This window comes from Bemisia tabaci, chromosome 6, assembly GCF_918797505.1.
Source record: "Bemisia tabaci chromosome 6, PGI_BMITA_v3".
In the NCBI taxonomy this organism is placed as follows: domain Eukaryota; kingdom Metazoa; phylum Arthropoda; class Insecta; order Hemiptera; family Aleyrodidae; genus Bemisia; species Bemisia tabaci.
In genome coordinates this window covers 26374667-26397884 of record NC_092798.1, presented here as the reverse complement: position 1 = coordinate 26397884, position 23218 = coordinate 26374667, and the positions used below count along the sequence as shown (strand labels likewise).

The 23218-nt window shown below is 35.6% G+C and overlaps 2 protein-coding genes across 2 annotated transcripts; one reads left to right on the top strand and one right to left on the bottom strand.

Annotated features, from left to right (window-relative positions):
- Nucleotides 1-17: 17 nt before the first annotated feature.
- Nucleotides 18-5663, top strand: LOC109042456 (protein KRTCAP2 homolog). Its single transcript, XM_019059202.2, has 5 exons — nt 18-173; nt 1334-1488; nt 2939-3002; nt 3897-3963; nt 5387-5663. The coding sequence occupies exons 1-5, from the start codon at nt 170-172 to the stop codon at nt 5487-5489; spliced, it is 393 nt and encodes a 130-aa protein (XP_018914747.1). The 5' UTR covers nt 18-169; the 3' UTR covers nt 5490-5663.
- Nucleotides 5664-6070: 407 nt separating this feature from the next.
- LOC109042452 (RNA polymerase II subunit A C-terminal domain phosphatase Fcp1) lies at nt 6071-23112 on the bottom strand. The gene is made up of 8 exons (XM_019059194.2): nt 22375-23112; nt 21213-21372; nt 20193-20318; nt 18630-18874; nt 16557-16756; nt 14155-15562; nt 12756-13093; nt 6071-12101 (listed from the first exon to the last, which is right to left on the bottom strand). The coding sequence occupies exons 1-8, from the start codon at nt 22593-22595 to the stop codon at nt 11839-11841; spliced, it is 2961 nt and encodes a 986-aa protein (XP_018914739.2). The 5' UTR covers nt 22596-23112; the 3' UTR covers nt 6071-11838.
- Between the last annotated feature and the right edge of the window lie 106 nt (nt 23113-23218).

Below are 23218 nucleotides of genomic sequence, written 5' to 3'. Positions count from 1 at the left end.
TCATCTAGTTCTTTAAATAGCCAGTAGAGTGCACTAAAGCATCTCATGATCTAGGTTATGTTTCTCATTGGCCAGTGTAAACAAAATTTTGCTAATGTGTCAAAATTTTATCTTCAGTTGCCGGCAACACTCATTTCTGTGTCAATAGGGTCTTTAAATTTTGTTTAAGATGGGTGAGACTGTTTTATCTTTTTCTATGAGAATTCATTAACTTTCATCTACCTAACTAAGTGTACACTACAACTCAAGTCCTTTACTAAGCTTGAGCACTTGGCACCATCAACCAGCATCCGATAATAATAATTGGAATTTGATAAGAAAAAATAGTTTCAAACCGATGGTCTTGCGTCAATCAGTTAATTTTTTTTTTTTATATGAAACTAATTTTCATTATTGGAGCAATGCCCCTTTTTTAGAGACCACCATTAACAGTAAAATTGACATTTTTCTTGTATGCGTGTTGTCTATCTCACCTAGTCGTAGAGTTCACACCAAATGAATTCATACACTTTTAGACTGAGGCAGGAGATCTGCCACCTTGGCTCTTTCATACACTTTACATGTGAAAGCGACGTCAGACAATCTTCAGTCGCATTCTAAAAATGCGTAGACTTACTTGGCATGGACTCTACCTTGAGTGCAAAAGTAGAAAGTGTGGAAGAAAGGCATACTTCTAGCTTTTTGCCCAGAGAATGTTCATGTTATGAACAAATCAACGGTGAAACTACCAAACCACATATCTCGTTTGCGGTGTTTAAAAATCTACGCTCGCATTTTATTTTTTTGAAGCAGACCAAATCAATATCATTCCTTGAAATTTTCACAGAATTTTCTTCGCACGAAGAGGAAAAATCACAGAAATTTTCAAGACTGGACGCTAAGTAGTTGTTCATTTAAAAAATAAAGTATGACAGGAAGTCTGCGACGTCGCAAATCGAGATACGTGGTTTGGTAGTTTCACCGTCGAAATGTGTCTCACCATGGAACTGCCTGTACCAATCTCCGATCATTTACCGAGGAAGCAGCCTGATTATCAACAGTCCTGAGTTCCCTCGGTCTATGCTCCCTTGCATTTAGCAATCCTGTGACTTCTCAATTCCTGGACAACATTGCTACTTTCCTCCAAAAGTACTAGTGTACTATTTCAAGTTCACAGTGCTCTTTTACTAGTAATGCGATTTTTATTGATGTGGCCAACTTAAGTAAAGCTTGGATCAATACATAAATTAAATTTTAATACCAATGTCATGTGTGACTCATATTATTGTTATTTTTTAAAGATAATTAATTTTTTTTCAATTATGTAACTTCACTGTCTTTCTCAATGTTACAGCTATGTCTAGTGGAATGTCATTCATAATGTCATCAGTTCTGGCTGTTCTGTTGTTTTCTGGCATGCAAATGTATCGGCAGTGGTTAGCTTCATCCCAGATTCAAACAATTCTCGGTGGATATCTTGGATCACTTCTTTTTATCCTCTCATTGACTGTATCCTTTATTACACCTGCTTATCTCGATTCATTGGAAAATTATTCTTCCAATTAACAAGTCCTTAAACCAAATATTTTGAAACTGAAGTATTCAATTTTCTTTTCTTCTTTTAAAGAAGTGAGTCTCTTCTTCATCTTTTGGTAGCCAGAACTGAAGGAAATGAACTCAGTAGCAGGGGCGGACTGGCCATGGGGCTGGGAGGCGATCGCCTCCTAACAATTTGTTGAGTCCCCTTCGGGACCTCCTCGGCGAATTTTTTTTGAGTCATCGTTTTTCCCCCGTAATGTTGAAATTTTCCTATCCTTTTCAGTCACTAAAAGGCCCCAAATTTCTTGAAAATTTGTCTCTATAAGACATGAAAAGTCGCCTAAAGGTTATGTGATGAAGGGGCCCCCAAAGAATCCTGAGAATGGGTTATTTTGAAGTTCAAGTACTGTAGAATTTAACTCCAATAATGCCCAAAATTGCGTTTAAAAAGTGTGAAATTTTCAAAATTTTCCGGGGGAGGGCCCCCCGAACGACAGGAGGGGCCCTCATATTCAAGTCGCCTCCTAACTTTTCGACTACCAGTCCGCCCCTGCTCAGTAGTTTCCATTTCGGACCGCAAATTGGACCTTGAGCAAGAAACTTGAGTCATTAGTTTACCTGCTCCTTGTGAAGCAATTAGGTAGCAGGATTGTGTGGTTTCACCTTTCTGCTTTTGCTTGAGTGGCAGTTTGGCGACTGACATTGCAATTTTAGCCCTTTCATATTTTTTTCCTGTATTCCATGTTTTTATGTTTTCAGCCATCTCAGTTTTTCAGCATCATTGGGTTGTTTCCATTATTGTTAAAGTTTCAGTCACCAGCATTGAAATAAAGTGTAACAAGCTATTTTTACAGCTAAAACAATTATATTCCCACCTTTTTTTATGGTAATGTAACTCTCTATGACTTTGGGATGTATCCATAAATACTGATAATTCAGAATGAAGTAAGTTCCTAAGGCCTCCTTTAACGTTTTCTTGCACAAAATACATTTTCAGATTAATTTCGTTTGAGAGAGACACATGAGAGGAATGGGCTGCTGTGATTCTGTTAGTAAGATCGCTTATTATCATGCTGTGAATCAAACAGGGGTGGGAAAAGAATCAAAATGCCAACTGTTTCTCTTGATGGAGGATTCAAAATAAAATGAGAAATGCTTCGTTGTACCCAAAATAAGTATCTGAATTTCTGAAAACTGCCCGGAGTGATATGCTCACACTATCATAAACACCCTATTCTTGCATGAATGTATTCATATCCAATGGCAGAGCTGTTCTGAAATAGCAGATTGAAAGGAACAAGCCAATACAAGAGATGCTCAACTTTTAAAATTCTAGGATGGATTCTATTAACTGTTTACATATCTTTCTTTTCTGGATGATCCTCTTCTAAATTTACCTTAACCATAATTGTAATACCAGGCTGTAGGCAATGTCCAAGCTGCTTTGTTTGGAAAAGGTTTTCAAATCAAACTCTTCCCTGAAGGTGGGTACTTCCTTAATTTAATCTGTTACTATAACTTCCACTAATGTCCAACTTTTTTCTTTTTTTCACTTTCTCATACATGTGTTCAGTTCTTGAGTGTTGTATGATTTTAGACTTGCTATGTCGCTATCCCTCCGAGTTTTGAATCTGTAACACTTCTAATGTATGCAAAAATTGGAAGTCATCTATTTCTTACCCAAAATATAAATTGTCTTAATGATTTTTTGTTGGATTCCCTATTAAGTATGTAGGTACACACTGTAATTCTTATAGATTTGATCAGTAGGCAAGTTTTGAGCATTTTTCCATGTGATGAAAGAGAAAAAAAGTATATTCTAAAAGTATATTTCTCAAAAGTACTTTCTGTCAAGATTTTGAAATAACTCCATAGAAATTAGAAACAAAAAACTTGAACTTAAAATAGAATTATTTTATTTTTACCTACCTATTCTTCGCAATATTTCCCTTGTGATTTTCTCTTATACAATCTGTTTGGCTGAAACCATGGTCATCATCAGGTAACCATTATAATCACCTGCAAGGTACACAAACGTGTTTAATTTTTTAGAACCTTTCTAAAAATTATCGAAAAATGATCCCCGATCAAGCCAAACCCAACTGTAGTCTTTAACTCCTTGACTAAAATATAGGCTTTTATGGGTTCTAAATTGGCCGGCGTTTAAGTAAAAAAAATAGTTTGTGAATAATGGGCACGGTGACTACTGATTAGGTTAACCCATTTCTTCATATTTTTAATTGAATTCCTTAGTATCATTTAGGAGTGCTAAATTCTCTCTGGATTTTAATTTATGAAATATACGGAAAAACCCCACACTGTTACTGAAACTACATGCACCTTTTTAATCATGCATTTTTCAATTTTGTTGTTTACAGTATTTATCTGTTTCCTTGTGGCATTATTTTCCTCTGGGATGGTGCATCGAGTTTGTATAACAACATGGTAAGATACTGGTTTCTGCCTTCAAAGTTTTGTATTAATATATAAATCATAGGATTTGTTGATTACTTAAAGAAATAGTTTGAAGAAACTTTTTTGAACGCCAGAATCACAGTATCCAAAGTTAAGACGACTTTTTTTTCAAAAGACCACCATAATGAAGAGAGTTACCTTAAAGACTTTCTCCATAGAATCTGTGGAATGGCAGACAAAAGCGATCTTGAGAGGCAGTACTTGAGCAATTTTTGCACAAAAGGTTTGATGAATTGAGTCAAGTAAATCTGAAAGGTTGAAAAAAAAAAAAGCGACGGGAACATCCCATGAAGGGTTGGCGGCAGAGCGTTGAAGGAGAAGAGATGCTCTGTTGTTGTCAGTTGCTGGATAACTTTTAGGAAGTCACAGGAAATAAGAAGAAAAAAGTCCTCACTTCTATAATCAGAGGGAAATTTTGTGGAAAGCCATTGGAAAATGAGGAGAGCCAGGGGGCAGGCGCGTGAAAACATGGAAGCATAAAAGATTCTGCACCCCTAAACAATACTGAGATGGCATTTTTTCCCTTTTGCTAAATTGGATCCACCTTGACCATTAATTTGATGCAAATGCATATAAAGCACATAATTCAATGACTTGAAACTGTGGAGGAACAAGCGAATTTCGAAAATGTTTAAAAAATTTGTATGAACCTGGTCTTTCATCAATTTTATCCAAAGTTAATCTCTCTAAGTCCTGCTCAAAGACTTAAAGACGGAGTGCTCGTATCTAAAAGCACAGGGAAAAAGTGAAGCCTGGTTTGGCGCTGGGTGCTTGTGTGAGTGTGTAAATGAGCGCGGGAATCCATGGCGGCAAACGAAATTTGATATTATGTCCTCTTGATTTTTCCACATTTCTTCTTCTGAATGTGTTTTAAATGCCTAAAACGAAAATATTAAGAAAGTTGGGACTGCGACTATTTATAATACACCTATTTTGGCTTGGTAACAAGCAAATATCTCAGATAAAGTTAGTTTTTCTTCTGCTCATGGTGGTCCTGCTGGTTCAAACAGGCCGTTACAGTCCTAGATGACCGTTACCCCTAAATGAAATTAATCGGTTGATGACGGACCAAAAATAACCTAGAGTTAAAAAAATGTATGTGAGTAAGTGAATTTGGGTAAAAATCAACATAGAATAATTTGTTTACGCAATTTTATTCAGTTCCCGCCCTACATTTGAATTTCAAACTTGTCTCGATTTCGCCGCCGATCCTCCAGCCAATAGTAGAAGTGGTTGAAAAGTAGCTTCATTTTTTGCTTTTAGCGCTCCGTCTTTATGTCCTTGTTCCTGCTTTTCCCTTTAGCTTCAATAATCATAAAAGCTTCTCTCTAAGTATCATTCTGATGAAGTATTTTGTTGAGAATAACACATTATTCATTTTTATTTGTTACAGTTTCATATTTTCTACTGTTTCATTGTACTACATCAACCGTATTTCTCAGAAGACTTATTCAGCAGTTCATCATTCGGCACCATTGGGTAAAAAGAAAAAATAAGTGCTGAATGCAAGAAGAAGGTGAGGACAGAACTTTCAAGCAATTGGCAATTGTGAATAATTTTAATACTTAAAGTTTAGATTGTAACTACTTAGAAATCTTGTAAATATCTTTTAATTTCCGTGTATGAACAAAACCTAGATTAAAATAAATTTAATTGTAACCAAAAAAGTATTTCTGGTGGAATATCATACATAAAAGTTGGCTCTCGTCTTTTCAACTAGAAATATTCCAGCTAGTATTGTTTATTTTGGTAACCCTGTGGCCACACAAAACTCAAGAGAGTTGTTTCGAAAACAGGTCATTTTTTTATTTTTTTTCACAAATTACCTCATCAGTCAAAATAAGCTATAGGTATTACCGATTTCAAAAAATGAGAACTCAGAATCTAAGAAACCCACAATTTATAAGTGCAGACTTGGGAGAGATGGCCTAAACGGGAGTGTTGAATGTGAATCAAGGATGTAGAATTATTTTCAATTTCAAAGACGGTTTTTAGCATGAGAGGTAGAGATGGATTACTGTTTTTTTTTTTTTTTTTTTTAGATACGCCCATGGAGTAATCAAATGTAAACTGAAAGTTTTTCAGCCATGGTCACTTTATTTATTGTGATCTTTCAGTAATGTAGGTATGAGACATCTTGGAGTGTAGTTGAAAAACTATTACAGGTAAATTTGTCATCTTAACTTTAAAATGAGGGAAACACTAAAATAGTAGGTAATAACAAAACAAAATGTTTGAGTATTAGCACGGGAAGAAGTTCCAAGTTCTGCATTCAGTTTGTTAAATAAGACCTTGACATTTTATAAATATCAGTCGAATTGGACAGTCACTAACCACAGTAAGCCTTCTGCACACAGGCGTTCATAACTGTCAAGAAGGTTTTATTTTTCGAATTGAAAAGCATCAAGAATTATCGCTTTTAAATTTCCTGTTAAATTTTTTTAACTATGTTAAAAATATTCCCTAAAAATTCTAAACAGAAATAGTGATCACTTATGCACTGATTTTGCCGTAAAACATATAATATTGATGGGTAAAGTCGAAAATGCTTATCTTAGATTGCAACGTTATGTGCTACTACTCATGTTTTATTTTTCTGAAGGAAAAATTATTTATATAAGGGAAAATACATTATAAATTATTTTTCTGAAGGAAAAATAACAAACCTTTTCCTTTGAAATTCCCTGTGACTTTTCTTTCATTTTCTTCATGCATTCAAAAAAACAATCACGAGGAAACATTTTTATTAGTTTCCCTTGAAGAAATTAGAACATAATTGAAGGTTTATAATGCTGCAATTGAGGTATACATTTTTTTGCATTTCCAATCTTCAACATTCTATTTATATTGAGAAAAAACACAAGAAATGAGTGACAAAGACTCAAGTGATAAGGCTAGGTGTTGGGTTAAAATGTGAAAAATTGAAGAGAGTTATGAACTGTTACATGCAGAAAGTTTCTAATAGCTGAGCACTGTCCAACTGGAGACAACTGAAACTGCTCCAATACATTCTTTCTTACACTTACAAGTAATCCTAACAACAAAATGTACCACTGCTAAATGGTGGATCTGACAAATGTATGAAGAATTACAGAGTTTGGATCATCCAGTCAAAGTCACCTGCGCTGAACAGTCAACATGTCCCTCCAACGGTTAACATAACGAGTACATTTATGCATGCATAATAACAAATTTCACAGGTGTACTTAAGTATGCAATTTAATGGACGTACAAATAGCTTTAGATTACAAAATGAATTATTGCTCCTGATATTAAAAAGTAAAATCTATAAATAATAAAAAAAAATTCCCACTGATCAGTAGATGAATACTTAATTCCATGGTGGCAAGTAATTCAATTTACTTACTCCGTTTTATGCAAAGTTCGCATTATCACCCACTCTCATCTTTCTTGTAATCTCAATGGCATTCCCTCTTCCTTCACCTAACTGCTATTGACTGGTGCAGAAAATTATTACATCCCAATTGAACATGTAGAATCAGAGATCAAAGAGGGTAGACATTACTAATTTTCATACTCTGAGTATCATCAGAATTAATAATTTAGATTCTGAAAATGTATGATATCTATGATAACAATCTTTTAACAGGGTTGCCACAAAGAAAATTAAATTCCTTGATAATTGGAGGTATGCTAGATGGTTGAAAAGACATAATTTGAAATAGTTTTCACACAAAATCTTTTGCTCGAAATGTCGAACGCATTCTACCTAGAAATCAAAACAAGGTGACTTGACAATTTTCCCTTAACACTTCCACCATTTTTCCTGACATTTTGAGGTTTTCTTTGACTTTTTAAAATTCTCTGACATTTCTCGGTTCTTCTGATATTCCCTGACTGTGGGAACCCTGTTTTGATGTGTCCATTGACAGAAGTCTCCCTTGCAAAATGGACCACTACACAGGTTAAGAAATTCTGTACTACAGCACATGTTTTCATAACAAAATTTCAAGCAAAACTTGTTAAAAAAATTAAAAATTTCCATAACCGACTCATAAGTTAGATTATAACCACAAGTTAGAAGTTCACATTATAAACAAAAAATTCAAATTTTCTGCTCATAAAAAACCATTAGCCTCACAGACCAAATCAGGCAGACAAATCAATCAACCTGTATGTTTTGCAAATAATTCACACAGAAATAGTAAGGAACACATTTCCTTCCTACTCTTATTCAAGAAACCTTTAATCTTGTCAAAAAAAAATTAGTGTATAGGAAAATTCTTCCATCGTAAAATATACGAAATCAGTTTAGTGCTCGCTTTGACAAGAGTAGACTCTAGTTTTTCGTCAACGGAAAGTGCAAATCAACCTGGAAAAAAACTGTTATTTTTCGACTTATGAGTTGAATTTGGAGAGATTTAATTTGTTCATCGCATTCTATGTAAAATTTTGATGAGGAACTATATAATTGGATGCTTAATTTCATGCCCAGTCCAGTGGTCCAATTACTTACAATCTGGGTTATTGCAAAGTGTCAAAAAATTCCCTCACTAGGTACAAAGGAAGTTAAAATTATAAACAAAACAATTTCAAATTTAATCATGAGGACAGGTAATTTTTACATCCTGAAAGTAGGTAGGAAGTATAAAACAAGAGGGCATGAAATGTTGCTTTACTATTACTTCAAATATTGCTTCCTTTCTAGATAACTTCATTGCAGAACTCCAGCTCTAAAACCAGATTATATTTTTTCAGTTTTGTTTTGTGAGTAGTAACACAAGACTGTGAGGGCACATTTTTGTACTGGGGCATTTTGCTCACTAAACAAATGCAATAGAGAACTTTCAATATAATTTGAGTCTCGATCTTAAAAACACAATGCAGAAAAATCTAACAATTATCAGGACATGATAGATCACTAACAAAAATAAATACATTTTACTGTTTCAAGGAAAATTCATGCAGACTGTTCCATTGAAATTTAGCCATGAAAATTGTCAAGATTTATTGACGAAACAATTTTTGAAATCAATCCACTTTAGACAAGAGTCTGTTGTTACACCACTACAAAGTCATAAACAAATAAACCCTCAAGGCACTAACGATCAACTTAATTACACGATATTCAAATAGTAAATAAATAATCAAGTGACTAGCTCATGAACAGCATTTTATTCTAAGAAATAAGAGTCAGTAATAATAAAATAAAGCATTTGTCCTACTTCACCCGGATCTAATATTTTCCGTAAGACACAGAAATATTCCAAGGTATTTTATAAGGGACAGGCGCTCCCAATGCTCCCATCAGTTATGCAGTTCATCACATAAATGGTGATTTTTATGAGGTTGAAAATTCTTACACAGAAAGCTTTGACTAGTGTGAATGGAAAATAGTCAGTTAAATATCCTAAAATATTGTTCACGTGTATTTTTATTCAAATTCTCATAACCAATGATTTTGTCTGGCATCCGTGAGGTTGGAAAAATTTGAAATAAATGGTGCTCAGTAGCATTTCTTTTGCCGCCCTAAATAGTTTATTAGAAGCAGTGGTGTATGGTTCAGGCAAACAATGCAGGCACTGTTTCTCCTGTGAATACAAAATTAGTTGAATTATCTTTAAACATATCGATGACCTAAGTTTGAAACCACATACGGCCGTCTGCCACGTTGCAGACTTCCTCTCATACATTATTTTTTCTTTGGAAAATTAGTGGACATAATGTCCTAAAAATCTTCTTGATGTTCCTTCACATTCGACAGCTTATTCTGTACCAATTTCAAGTGCTTGTTTCTCTTCGAAAAAATAAAATAGGAGCGGAAATATTGAAATACCTGAATGGAGATTACCTATGGTTAGGTTAGATTACCAAAAGTTAAAAATGTATGTTTTCACCAGTTTCCTGAGGAATGGATCACATTCACAGAATAAATAGAGGATTTACTTTAGTTACTTTTGTTTTGCTGCGGTGATGTGAATACTGAATTCCATTGATTTTTAGGCGACTTTCGCAAAAACATTCAGAAAATGGCATCTTCTTAATTACAGGTCGTCTTATCTGGATCTTTTTTAATTTTCCTATAGCATTCATTATTTGAGAGGAAGCCAAAAAGAGAAAAAGTGGTTGTGAGGCAAACTTTTAAGAAACCAGAAAGATCGCCCAACATTTTCATTCCAACCATCTAATCAGATAAAATTCATGGACTTGTTTTGCTCTGCCAAACATTAATATATTTCAATGAACCACTAGACAAGGTACGAATTTAAGCATTCTGATACATGTTTCTTAACCAAAATTTCACGCAGAACACGATTCGCGCAACTAAAATGACTGAAACCAACTCCTAACAAAGATATCAACGTTTTTATTTCACATTGGTCACGAGGAATTTGAGCTGCCCGCTGACGAGAAACTCAAAGGTCTACGTAAGTCAAATCGCGCACTACAACGGTTTCAACAAGCTCCTCAATCAAGTAATGTTCATTTCCCACCATGTGTTGTTCAAACTGTAAGCAATTTGCTACAGCTGAGCCAAAGTGTCAAGATTGAGGTTGCCAGATTTGTACATCGTAAAGACTGTCATGATAACGTTTAGCGCGCGATGTGAATCACGTAGAGCATTGAGTTTTCATGAGCGGGTGGTTTGAATTCACGCATCAAGAATCATTAAAATCTTCGTAAGGAGTTCATTTCGGTAAATTTCGTTGTGTGCATCGTGTTTTACGTGAAATTTTGGTTAAGAAACATGTATCAGAATGCTGAAATTCGTACCTTATCTAGTGGTCCATTGCGAAATTTCCCAGAATTTCAGAAAAGTGCCCATCTTTTTCTTGAAATTAATTTACCTAGGATAAAATTAGACGTTCTTCTATAGGAAGATGGATTAGTATTTCAAATATTTTTTTTTATCATTGATTATATCATGACTAAAATCAGACTCTATAGAAATAGGAGCATAAGATATTATAAAATACCAGGATTTTTATGATAAAAAATATGCTTTTCATGAAAACATTGACTGAGAACTCAATGATGAGGGGCCGTTCGAGTATCGCGTAGGAAATCCAAAGGGAAGGGAGATAAACTGATGCCTCTGAAGGAGGATTCCAGAAAGATAAAGGGCTTTACGAGTTGATAGGGGGAGGTAGAGAAGAACTAAAAAATGCCTCATGGAATACTCGAACAGCCCCTAGTGCCTAGCTGTTACGTTATGAACAAAATCTTGAAATGTTCTGATGAGTAGGAAAGCTAGTACAGAAATCTGGTGACAAATTGAGAGAAAATGAGAGGTATTCAAACATAACAAGAACAAAATAGAAGCGAGTATCATTCTGCAGCCTGAACAGTGTAAATTTCTACTTTGAATGTTTGGCATTTTTGGTCATTAAGAAATCTTCCATTCAAAATATCTGATAAATATACCAAAAATATGTAAGCTAATTCACTCAACAAATCAGAGACATCCCTCAACTACAAGTCAGCCATAATTTTGTAATGCTGGCATTTTTTTACAAGGACTCAGTACAGCAGTATTATTCAACTGAATAGTGAGAGGATAATTTTCTTTATAAAAGAAAAAGAAAAAAACATGCCAGGATACACAATGGGTAAGGGAGTAAAGGGTTTCAAAGATTAATGCCTGACTCTTTAAAATGTTAAAAAATATTATTGAGTGTGTTTGGCTAACAAGATTTGCGACTACTTGAAAGCCGGCTTAAAATTAACAAACAAAAAAACACTATACAGAACAGATGCTGTTCAATATTCAAACAAACTTCTCATGATACAGGAGTGCCTGACTACTGGATGAGATACTATTAAATTTGAACAATTTTAGGTTACCTTATGCTGCCACACAAGCAGCATCTCAGTAAAGCCTGTCTAGTCGCCTTCGAGGAACTCTTTTTCTAAGGCTGCGCCTAACATATTCCAATCACCATCGCTAATTTCATCAGGTGGTTCATCGCTGCCCACACTGTCATCATCATCACCATCACCAAGATCTAGGTCACTGGGTAAAGCTTCACCTCGTCGGAACTTTGTACTTAATGATTCCTCCTCCTCATCATCTATGTCTGCATCTACTTCAGTGTCCGTTGCTTCCCTCCGTCTCTTCCGGGAGCACCAGCCTCTGACGTTTTCACCTGAATCACACAGAAAATTGAAATTGTAGGTTTACACTTCAGAATCCCTCATGAAGAATAGTTGAACATTTTCAGAATAATAATAGAGCGAAAGGCTGTTAGTATCTGTATCCTGTCTCTTCCTGACATATTTTGTCATATTAACACTTTAACTACAGTATTGCCCTATAAAGCCTGATTTGATGAATGCCCTGTCTTCTTGTCCGCGACAAAAGTGGGGACAAAATAGTTATACATAAAATTGGTGACTTGCAAAATGATCTGATACAATGTGATAATGCAAGTTTAAAAACAAAAATGGAATGCACAATGATTGGCAGAAAAGGAACTACGTGAGCAGGACACACAAACTAGGAATCGTAGTATACCGCTACAATAGCGAGTATTTTACAGCATAATTGTATGCAGAGAATAAACCTACCACTTATGCGGGTGTCTGGGGTAGCTTTTGGAGCACGGAAATATTTTCCAGCTCATCTTGACCACAGTAAGGTGTCTACCAAATACCAAAGAAATGACTTCGCAAATTTTTTTTTTTAAAACAGGATTAAGCTGGTATGACATCTTTATATGGAATTATACAGGATACAGTATGAGTAAAGAGTTATGAATACAATACGAAGTGGGTGCTTGGTGAAAATTGGAGAAACTCACCGGTTAGAGAGTCTCCAGAGCTGCTACTTGAATTCGAAGAATCTTGACTTTGTGCAAGTGTTTCAATTACTTGGGATGGTCCTACAGTCTTTTCCTCAGAATCACTTTCTGAGCTACCTAATATGTCTTCAACTTCGCCTGCCATGGTCGCAATATCCTCTGATGAAAATGACATGAGAGGGTTGATAGAATCCATAAATCGATCATTTGGCACAGGAAAATTGGACTGAGGAACTTTTGGATTAGGAATTTCACGATTAGGAGAATGTTCAGGACTACTGCAGTGAGCTGGTGGATGCCTGGAAGATCGGTTTTCACAACCCATCACAGGATATAACCTAAAACACGATGGACAGTGATTAAAACTTAAGAGCAGGAGGAAATAGTTAGAAAATTTCAACGGCTGAAAAACAATGGTTCCTCTGTAATTTTTCGCTTTAGTTTCTGAAATCAAACTAAATTTTTTCCCAGATTCGTACTATCTTCCCAACAAATTAACAGTATCTAATCAAATTAACAACTTTTCTGGTAAACTTATTTCTTAAGATAATTTTCTAGAGAGCTGATAGTTGTAAGTATTAAGCAGACCAAAACGTAGCTGGAAAAATCACCAACACTTGTAAAGCTAACTATTCCACTACAAAAAGGGCTGGTAAAACTCAATCCCAGGCTCAAAATAGACAGTCTGCATATTTGATCTTATTGAAAACCTTTTTCCTCTTCATTTTAAAATTATTGGAGGACTTCAACTAATATCAGCCTGACTACCTACACACACATACACTACACTACTCACATTCTCTATGCATTCATTATAATAATTTAGGAGCAACTTCTAGTAGGTCTTAAGGCATTAAGTTGTTAACTTTTTTGTTTAAAAAAATGAGAAGAATTGAGGTAATATGAAATGCATTTATGGTGATTTTGACTAGTGCCATTAAAGTTTTAGTTACAATTTTTGTGAAAGATTCATAGTTTCTAAAACAAGGCATAATTCAGTGGTTGCTGATCCTTGAGAAATCTTACCAATACAAAGTCCGTGCAATTATCACTTTACGAGCAGGAACAGCTTTCCTACAAAGCAATTTTTGAGCATAGCTTCTCAAACCAGACCTACTGACAGTTGTGGGATAGCCTAAGTATTAAATCAGTGGTATCCATAGCTTCAATAAATTACTTCTGTGTTTAAAAAAATCATCTATATGCCCCTAACAATTAGCATGTTAGGAGAATTTTCAACATTTAAAACAATTATAGTCCGATCTTTGATTAAGATAACCATGATGATTGTGATTAACAAGATCATTATACAAAATGTTATAACTTCTGGAACTTGAATAATTAAGGTCAACTCTTCATGATTAAAACTGCTCTCCCTAGATTTTAAACTGAGTCTTACCTTTCGTCGACTTTTTCCCAACGTTCCGCGCAAAGCCACAGCCAGTCAGCAGTTACAATTTTTATGTGCCTCTTCCTCCTAGCTGCATTGACTTTTGCAGTGCCATTCCTAACCGCAACCACATGAGTTGTATTTTCATCGATCTCTTTGGTCACCACAGCTCCTAATGAAACTGCCACCATATACGCTCTTGTTGTTTCCAGCTCGACATGCGTTGGAATGATTCCACTAAAAACTAGGTAACTCCCTGCAAGAACCTGCTTCTTAACTTTTGGAATGATCGACTTTAGATCAGGTGCGACTTGAGTTGCTTCATACTCAGCGTAAAAAGATTTATGGATTGTTTTCAAAATCTCCTCCAAGTACAACAGGTAATCGTCGGTCTCTTCCAATTCCACAAGATTGCTTTCAATTTTTTCGTCAGTGAATTTCACTCTTTTTTCTTTCTTTTTCCTTTTACCATTTTCATCATTACCTAAATTTGAATCTAATTTTTCCTCTTCTCCGGAGCTGCTCAATTCCAAGAGTCTCCTCTCATTGTCAGAGTCAGATAACTCCAGTCTATCTTTATCAAACAAATCGCTACCTGATGAATCTTCATTCTTATCAATTTCCATCTTATTAGTATCTAAATCAGACGATTCCTTCAGAGATTGATTTTCCTGGGCCTTCACTTCAGAAAGGACTGCTTTGTCATCCACTTCCATTTTTCTTTCTTCACAAGCATCATCTTCTTTGATAGACTGGTCGATGCTAGATGTGTCATTACATGAGGCTTCATTTACATTCGATTTTGTTTCTTGTCCTAAGATCTTAGACGAGGTATCTTCATTCACTTCTAATGGCGTTATCTCTTCCGAATCTAATTCCACTGATTTTCCTTCATTTTTTATTTCACTCTCATTCTTTGTAGGACTTGAATCCTCATTAACCTTATCAACAACTGCTGTATCTGTTATTGCTGTAACGCTCTCTGAAGATTCCGTTAAGTTTACACTTTCACAGGGTTTTTTCAAATCCTCAATTCCAGCTGTCTCATCCTCTTTCACTGTGGTATCGCCTTTAGAAACGCATTCTTCTGAGTTTTCAGAGGATTCAACGGGAGATACTTCCGATTTTGATGTTTCATCCGCCATTTTTTCTGGTACTTCTTCACCTTCTTCTTTGATAACTGTTAGTGCTTTTTTGGGTTCTGTTGTTTTAGAAGAGTACTTTTCATCATTTGAATTCGACTCAGATGAAGGAAAATCTGAGTCAGACTCCGAGCATTTCTTGCCTTCTGATTGTCTCTTACCCTTTCCCTTCACAGACTTTCTAAATTTGACAGCTTCTTTCAGTTCCCCATCTTCTGTTTCACTTTCACTAGAGAGTTTTGGAGGTTTCAGCTCTTTTTTCTTCATTGTGATTCCTAAAAAAACATTAAATAAATTTTAGTTCTATGCAAGGAGAACACAAAGGAAAAAAAACTGCACACAATATTAGCAAAATGCTGATTTGGAGGATTTCAAAATACTGATGATGGACATAACTAGTGCAGCATTGGTAGAATTTGACTTTGCTCAAGATGATATTCTGTCAATGAGGGACAGAACATTAAAAATTGATTGACTTGGACATGGAAGGCTGAGGCATTATGCACAGTCAAAAACAGAGAAGCTTAAGTGAACATTCACTTCAACACGCCAAAATAGCCAAAACTTGATTTGATTTTGCTTTAAGTTCTTATGCAGCTCAACCAGGGACTAACAAAGCAATGAAATTGGGTAGGTGATCGGGGCTGGATTTTGCCACTATGTGCTAAAAAATTGTTGCCTCTGCATCTTAAAAGTGATGACACTAAGTAGGTTGTGCAGAATATATGCTTATTGCAGAGGACAAATGATCCTGATTTTCCAGACTTTTCACTTGAGCAGCACCAATCTTGAATCTTCAAGTTCAAAAGTATAGCTCATTAAATGGGTAGGATGTACATATTTCTGTGCAGAGATACAACATGGATCTAAAACCTTTGCAGCCATTTATTTTTGAAGCTGTTTACGTGATTAAAGTGAAACCAAATGTGGCTCTTTATTTCTACACAATCTACATTAAAATACATTTTTTGCATAGGTAAATCATTTCATCCCTTGTTCTGGAAATACTGTACTCATTAGGGGATAATTTTTTGAACTCATCTGGTCGTGAATGCTGATATCTCCAAAGATTGTCTCATCCACACCTTCAAAATAATCTCTTTGCATCTACCCTGTACAGCCCCCTCTTCTTCTAAAACTTTTGAGTCCAAGGGATGGTTTTTTAAGGATGGTTTCACTAGGAAGAGCATCGTTTAATCTGTGGTGTGCCAAAGATGTTGTTCTGCTTTAAGTTATAGTTAAGAGCATGATAGTGGATGAGTTAATTACCTTTGACGAGAGTTGAAAAATCAAATCCACTCTCTGATTCATCATTTTCCCTTTTGGTTAGACCAGGCGGAGCATTGATGTCACCAGTATGTTGAAAAAAATGATAAGGTTTGACATGAATTAAATTAGGAGCATAGTTCCATACATCTTCACGGTCATCAATTATACACACCAATCTATCCCCAACAGGAAACAATGCTCTAGAAGAAAAAAAGAGAGAAAAAAAAAACTTTAAGAGATTATGTCTCGACAAAGTAGAAAACAAGCTTTGAATTGTAACAAAAAGTGACTGAAATTAACTTGTCCTTCCTTCCTCAAAGTAGAAACCTCTAGAGCTCAGTATCCTCTGAACTAGAAGAAGGTATCCAGTCCAAGTTTGAGCTAAGTTTAATCAAAACATATTTACTTTCCGCCTAGCAACAGTTTGAATCGCTAATTGATTTATATCTGCAATGATGCCCCCCGTCTCATTTTAGTGCTGCGCCATTTGCAGATGGTTTGCTTCATCACTGTACAGATGATCCACTGGTACATGCGTTGGAGTATGAATTTCACCAACACTAGGTTGGCAATCACTGTAAGGGCAACCCTGCTTTTTCTTCGGCCTCCTTTGGTCAACTTTCTTCTCTTGTTAAAGTAATGGCTGCTATGCTCGAGCCCGTGTTCACTGTGCTATGATAGTTTTGTTTTTCCTCAATAAAACTGACAGCTTTAAACCAGAGTTCTCTTTTGTCCTCCAAAAGCATGCACGCAATGCCTTACAGCCTGCCTTCCACATTCTTTTTTAAAGGGATATCTTAATTTTTCACTGGTCCTGGTAGCATTATTAGTGATCATATTCTCTTGAACATTGCAAAATCATTGTGACTCAATCTAATTTGATGCATTGCATATATTTTTATTTATATTGAGTACCTCCAATGATGGTTTTTAGTATCATTTAAGATTTGGCAAAAGTCAAAAATTTTGATATCATAAAGAAGCAGCTCTGACTGGCTTGTCCGACTCAGCAGTGAGTGCAGTTATCTATTACAAGTAGGCGTTGAAGTCATTTTTTAATGATTGAGATGGCTTGGCGTAACCTTGAGTACTTATACTCCATCCGTTTCAGTCATCATTTCAATATTTAGAGTGAACAAACGGACCGAATTGAGGATTATTATCAACTCATCTCTGAAAAACAGTTTTTATCAAGTACAGATAACTGAGTACAAACAAATTATCGACTAGGGCATCTTCCAATGCAGCTGCATTGGAACTTCTTATTTTCTTTCCTGCTATTTATTTAAAATGCAAGAAAAGGATAGTGATTCTTTTCCAATTCAAACTAAAGTTAATTAATTTTAAGTTTATTAATTTTATTGTTAATATTAATATACCTATTCAGAGTCTTTATCTGTACCTTTAATTCCAAAAAATTATTTATGAATCATAAGTATCTGCTTTTGCCTTTTGGCGTCAAGAAAAAAAAAATTAAAAAGCAGGATAGCTCTGCTAGTCAGATTCTTGAACTTGCTGAGAGAGTTAACTTTAGGCTAATGGAAACCAATGTTGATTAATTTTTTTTACTCTTACTGATTTTCATACAAATGTTTAGAGATTTTTTCAAAATGTTGGGGCATTGTGGCATTTGGGAAAATGTTCAGAATTTGCAATTCAATAGTTTCCCCAAGACTTGCAATGCATGAAGAGAAATAGGAAAAGTAACAGAAAATGATCTTTAATTTGTTCAAATTGAATGAAAATGAGGCTTATTGTAAAAATGAATGTATAGGAGAAGTATCCATTCCTGAATTTCCACCATAAAATCTTTCAATTTTGGGAGGATATTCAGCGATGTTACCCTCCGCCTTTCCAGCTGAGACACCACATGTATGACGCATGTTTGCTTTCACAATGACTTCGGGGAAGGCGGAACACTGCTAGCTCATACCGCCTGATAGATTTAACTTTTAGTCCCATATCATGTACATTTTCAAAAAAATCTCATTTCCGCTACAAGAATCTTCCTTAACATTTTCAACTCTTTGAAATACTCACTATTCAACAAAGAAAGGGGAAAAAGTGGCTTACTTCAAGTTTGCTGTTTTAGAATTTGGGTCGAAACATTCATCTCTGGATAATATTCGATGCGAGAAAAATTTTCCATCTGGATCTAAAAAATGAGCAATCATATGAGCATAATTCCGAGCTCCAAAAGTGCAAATGTGTAACTCATAAAATTCACTAATGTGCGTCAGAAAATCATGCGTTCCGGGCCGCAATCTAGTGTGGTACCAAGGGGAGTGCTGACTGTACAACTGGAAGTGATACACATCCTGCAAGAAAAACATTCTTGTTAAAAAGGGAGAGCATCATTTCTAAGATCTTAACAACAAAACAAGAATCATAATTTGAGAGACAGGCTGTGTGGCCTCCTTTGATTGGCTGAAAGCTTCCGCAAATTTCTACTTTCGCCTGGTGCCAAACATTTTAACGCTTGTTGGAAACAAACATGAGGTCAATTCAGAGAGGAATAACTTGGAGACAAAAGTCAAAAAGTCAAAGACAAAAGTGGAGAGAAAAGAATACAACAGGAACATTTAAACAAAGGAAACTTCCATAATAAATTCCTGGGAATCTTCCAGAGAAATTGATTGGTGATAGGTCCCATATTTTTTTCATTGCACAAGAAAAATTATTAATTGAAAACATATAAAATGCTAAACAGAAGAATGATGCACTATTGGTCTTTTCCCTGCTGCGAGTTTAGAGAGTGGTTTGAGAAGACTTTCACACTCATAAGCAGCCAGAAATAGAGGACTAAGCAATGAAGACATGACTCAGTTAGCAACTGGTGAACGATTTTTCTTAAAGTTTCCATATGGACAGGTTCGTTTTGTTTGATGTTTTCAGTCTTGGGAACTACACTATGCATAATAGATCTATTAGTTGGAGAGTTAAAAAATCCTAACTGCAGCTTCCTTTTAACGCAACCAATGGGTGGTTTCAGCAAGTGCTCTTCGATCTTGCTGCTCCAGCATTATAGTTTCTCCTACTTTTGTATTCATTCCTATCTGACGGACTAGTTTTTAACTTTTACACATATTGACAAAGAAACTCCTAAACCACATATCTCATTTGCAGTGTTTAAAAATCTTTGCTCCTTTTTTATTTTTTTAAGGAGAAAAAAATCAACATTATTTCTTGAAGTTTTCTGAGAATTTGCTTCGCATAGAGCATCACGGAAGTTTTCTAGAATTGATGTTAAGTAGTTCTCCACTCAAAAAAGAGAGAATGACGGGAAGTTTGCGAGGTGGTAAACAAGATAAGTGGTTTGGGAGTTTCATCGAAATGTCTCTTTTAATCCCCCCCAAGGTACATCAATTTTTCCTGATTAAATGCATTGAATTTTTTCCACTGCAGACTCTCAGTGAAGTAACTGAATAATTTCAATGCAAGTGACATGCCATTGATAAAGTTACTGGTGAATGCCTGATTTAATAAAAACGTATTGGTGTTCCCAAAAACAAAAATTTTGCTCCCAACTTACTGCCTATTAATTACAACACCAAAGAGATGAAGGTTTAAACGAAGTAGAATGCTTTTAAAGACCTTGTACCAAAATATTTCAGGGGTAGAAATAAAAATACTTACTTTGATGTTATTCGGAATATTATCATTTGTTGTGTGGATTAGTGTCTGATCTAAATCTACAAGAAGGACTAGTTTCTTTGCTTTTAAAAGCCTTTCTTCATCAGCTTTGCCCAGGTATTCAGCTTGCTAGGCGAATCAAAGCAGATCAAAATAGAAGTTATACAAAGTGTAAAAAATACAGAAAATAGTTGAAACCAGCGACAGAGAAGTAGAAAATTAAGCTCAGTATCAGATTGCTTAAAGCACAGCATTCCTTCCATTCTCCTACCATCGCCATTCTTCGATTTAATTCCCTATCCTTTTTCATTTCTGCACAAGTTGTCTCAGAATTGTCTAATGTGAGAACTTTCTTACTTTATGGCGCATGTAGTTGCTTTGACAACGGAAACATACTTAAACCCAAAGCTTGATGCTGATGTTAAAATAAAATGGAGAGGAGGAGGATAAAATAAGGCGAGTTGAGCAGAGTTATAAGATACGACTTTCACTGATCTTCAGTGCCCAGTTTCGACTTACATTCAGCTAGCTTGTTTTCTCTTGTTTGCATCCCAGTTAATAAAACTGGTAATATTGATTATTTCATTGCTTTCTATAGGTCTCAGTTGACATATATCGATGGCCGAAGTTCAAAACAACGTATCTCTGTTCGCAATGTTACAGACTTCCTTTCATACTTTATTTTCTCTTTGGGAAACTAGTCAAAGGTAATTTATAGAAAACTTCCTTGATTTTTCTTCTTCATAAGCAGAATATTCTGTAAAAATTTCAAACTATCAAGTTGGCTTGTTCTTTTTCAATAAAATAAAATAGGTGCGGGAATTTTGAAACACAAGAATGGAGATATGTCGTTTTAGACTTCGCTATAGCTACTTATTGTGTTTCTTGAAACCATTGTAAGGTATTATTTCTGTTGATGAGATTCAACTAATTAATACTTGGATTGAGAAATACACTTATGAAGGGATTTAATATGATAATGACTTAAGATGTTTCACTATATTAATCATTCATAATATTTACCTCTTCACTAACTTTCAGCTCAGGGACACTATGTACCATTGGCACAGAGGCATGCGGAGTGGTAACCTCTTGCTTACGGAGATCGGCACCGCATTCAGCACAGAGATCGTTGATGACTGTTGGATGTGAGCAACCCTTCTCAATTTCTAGCAACGGCTGCCTAAAAAGCAAGATTAAACACGCATTACCTCAAAATTTATTGTACAGATTTCTACAGATTTTTTGGAGAGCCAAGAGAACCTTAGGAGGAATCAGCACCTATTTTCCCAACAGAAAACAGGTTCTATGTAGACTGGTTATCATGGGAAGCAATAATTTATGGTAGTTGCTCTAGTAAATTCTATTGCACAGACAGAGTGTGGGTAAGTACACTTATTTAGTAGTCAATAATAGTAGTACTACCTACTAATAACACTAGCTGTGGTAAATGTATGTAAGTGCTTAAGTACAGCTTTTTTCTGAGGTTTTTATTTCAGCAAGCTGTCTTGTGGGTGCTTTTTCTATGGAACAATAGGCCACACCAAAAGGTTTCATTCGACTGATTGAATTTTGCAAGATATTTTGTTTGCCGCCAAAATTACATTGCTTAGGTACTTCCTATTTTATGATTAGAGTAATATACATAGACAAAAGGTTGTGATTGAAGAAAATCTCATTCATCACCCAAGGATAAAATAATTTTTGGTGTGGCGTATTCTATGACAGAAAGGACAAATTCGGCCTGAAAAAAACTTCTGGCAAATGCTGTAGCAAGGTGTGCTCATTGACCTCTTGCGCAGAACTAATTATGTTTGCTCACCAAAATTTGCTGCTAAGATTTGGAAGGAGTGTTCTTTTATGAGAGACATTACGGACATAAAATAATTAAAATGTTGTATTATGTTAATTCCTTAAAGTTTTCACCTTGAGCTCAAAGCGTAGTAGGGAAGGTAAGCCTTCGGGTATTAAAGAGCAACTTCATTAAAAAATTGCAGCACGAAAACATAGGTATTTTACATCATAGTATTAATGACGAACTCCACATTACTACGGTTTGTTGGGGATATTTTTGCCTGACTCTCAAGCAAATTGTTAACAGGAGGCAAGTCGCGTGAGTTTAGAAAAGCGGACTGGATTCATCAGTACAGAAAATTTGAATTTACCGCCAATGGAGCTTTCTTACCCTGGTTCAAGAATTTCCCCCTCCTTGGCGATGAGCCTGCGAACAGTTCCGACCTCGGTTGCTTTCAATCTCTTCTGTCCACCTTCGTCACCATTTGTATTTAAATCATACAACAAAATAACACGCCCCTCGTACACAATTGTCCCTTCACTAACTTTCCACTTCACAATTTTGGCCGATTTTGACGTGGGAAGCACGACGACGGTACGATTAGCGCCCATGTTTGTTGGAGACTGAATTGTCCCAAGATTCTAAAACCTTCTCTGATTGGCTGATTCCGAGCGCGAAAGTTCACTTCAACGAATCAAATCGTTCGTTACATTTTAAAAAAAGGCGTACCGTTCCATGTCTGCATCGCTCGAAAAGAAGCGAGAATACGATCGATGACGACGAGTTGCAGGTAAAGAACACATTGCAGGCAACAGGGATATACTAGCCCAAGCCAGAATTTAGGAAAATTAATGATCGCAACTTTTAAAATAGAAAGTTTAGTTCTACAGAAAATGTAAGATAGGATCTTTTTCAATATGAAAACGAAACTGCGGTAGATGACCGTTTGGAAGGGACCAGCATGTGATAGCTACACTTAAAAAAACATTTAAAACATCTTCGGGGAGCTGGATAATCAGCTAAATACAGGGTTTTGGTATAGTTTCGATCGCTGGGACAGCAGAGCTGCAGATATTGGTAAGGGAAAGGAAAAACCAAAATCACAATTACTACTTCAGCCTCGAAAAGTTGCGGAGAAACTGAAGTTTGTTTTGGTTTTTTGCCTGGGAGAGGAAAATATTGCTGAGTGTTGCATATCGTTGCCTTACAACGGTGTCACAATTTTTGGAGGTTA

What these genes read in the sequence shown, in the direction of transcription:
- LOC109042456 (XM_019059202.2), top strand. An exon ending in TTTTTATCCTCTCATTGACT is followed by an intron (nt 1,489 to 2,938) that starts GTATCCTTTATT and finishes TTGTAATACCAG; the next exon opens with GCTGTAGGCAATGTCCAAGC. An exon ending in AATCAAACTCTTCCCTGAAG is followed by an intron (nt 3,003 to 3,896) that starts GTGGGTACTTCC and finishes TGTTGTTTACAG; the next exon opens with TATTTATCTGTTTCCTTGTG.
- LOC109042452 (XM_019059194.2), bottom strand. Translation starts at nt 22,595, where the DNA reads ATGGGCGCTAATCGTACCGTCGTCGTGCTTCCCACGTCAAAATCGGCC. An exon ending in TTTTTCAACTCTCGTCAAAG is followed by an intron (nt 15,563 to 16,556) that starts GTAATTAACTCA and finishes ATGTTTTTTTAG; the next exon opens with GAATCACAATGAAGAAAAAA. An exon ending in TGGGAAAAAGTCGACGAAAG is followed by an intron (nt 13,094 to 14,154) that starts GTAAGACTCAGT and finishes ATCGTGTTTTAG; the next exon opens with GTTATATCCTGTGATGGGTT.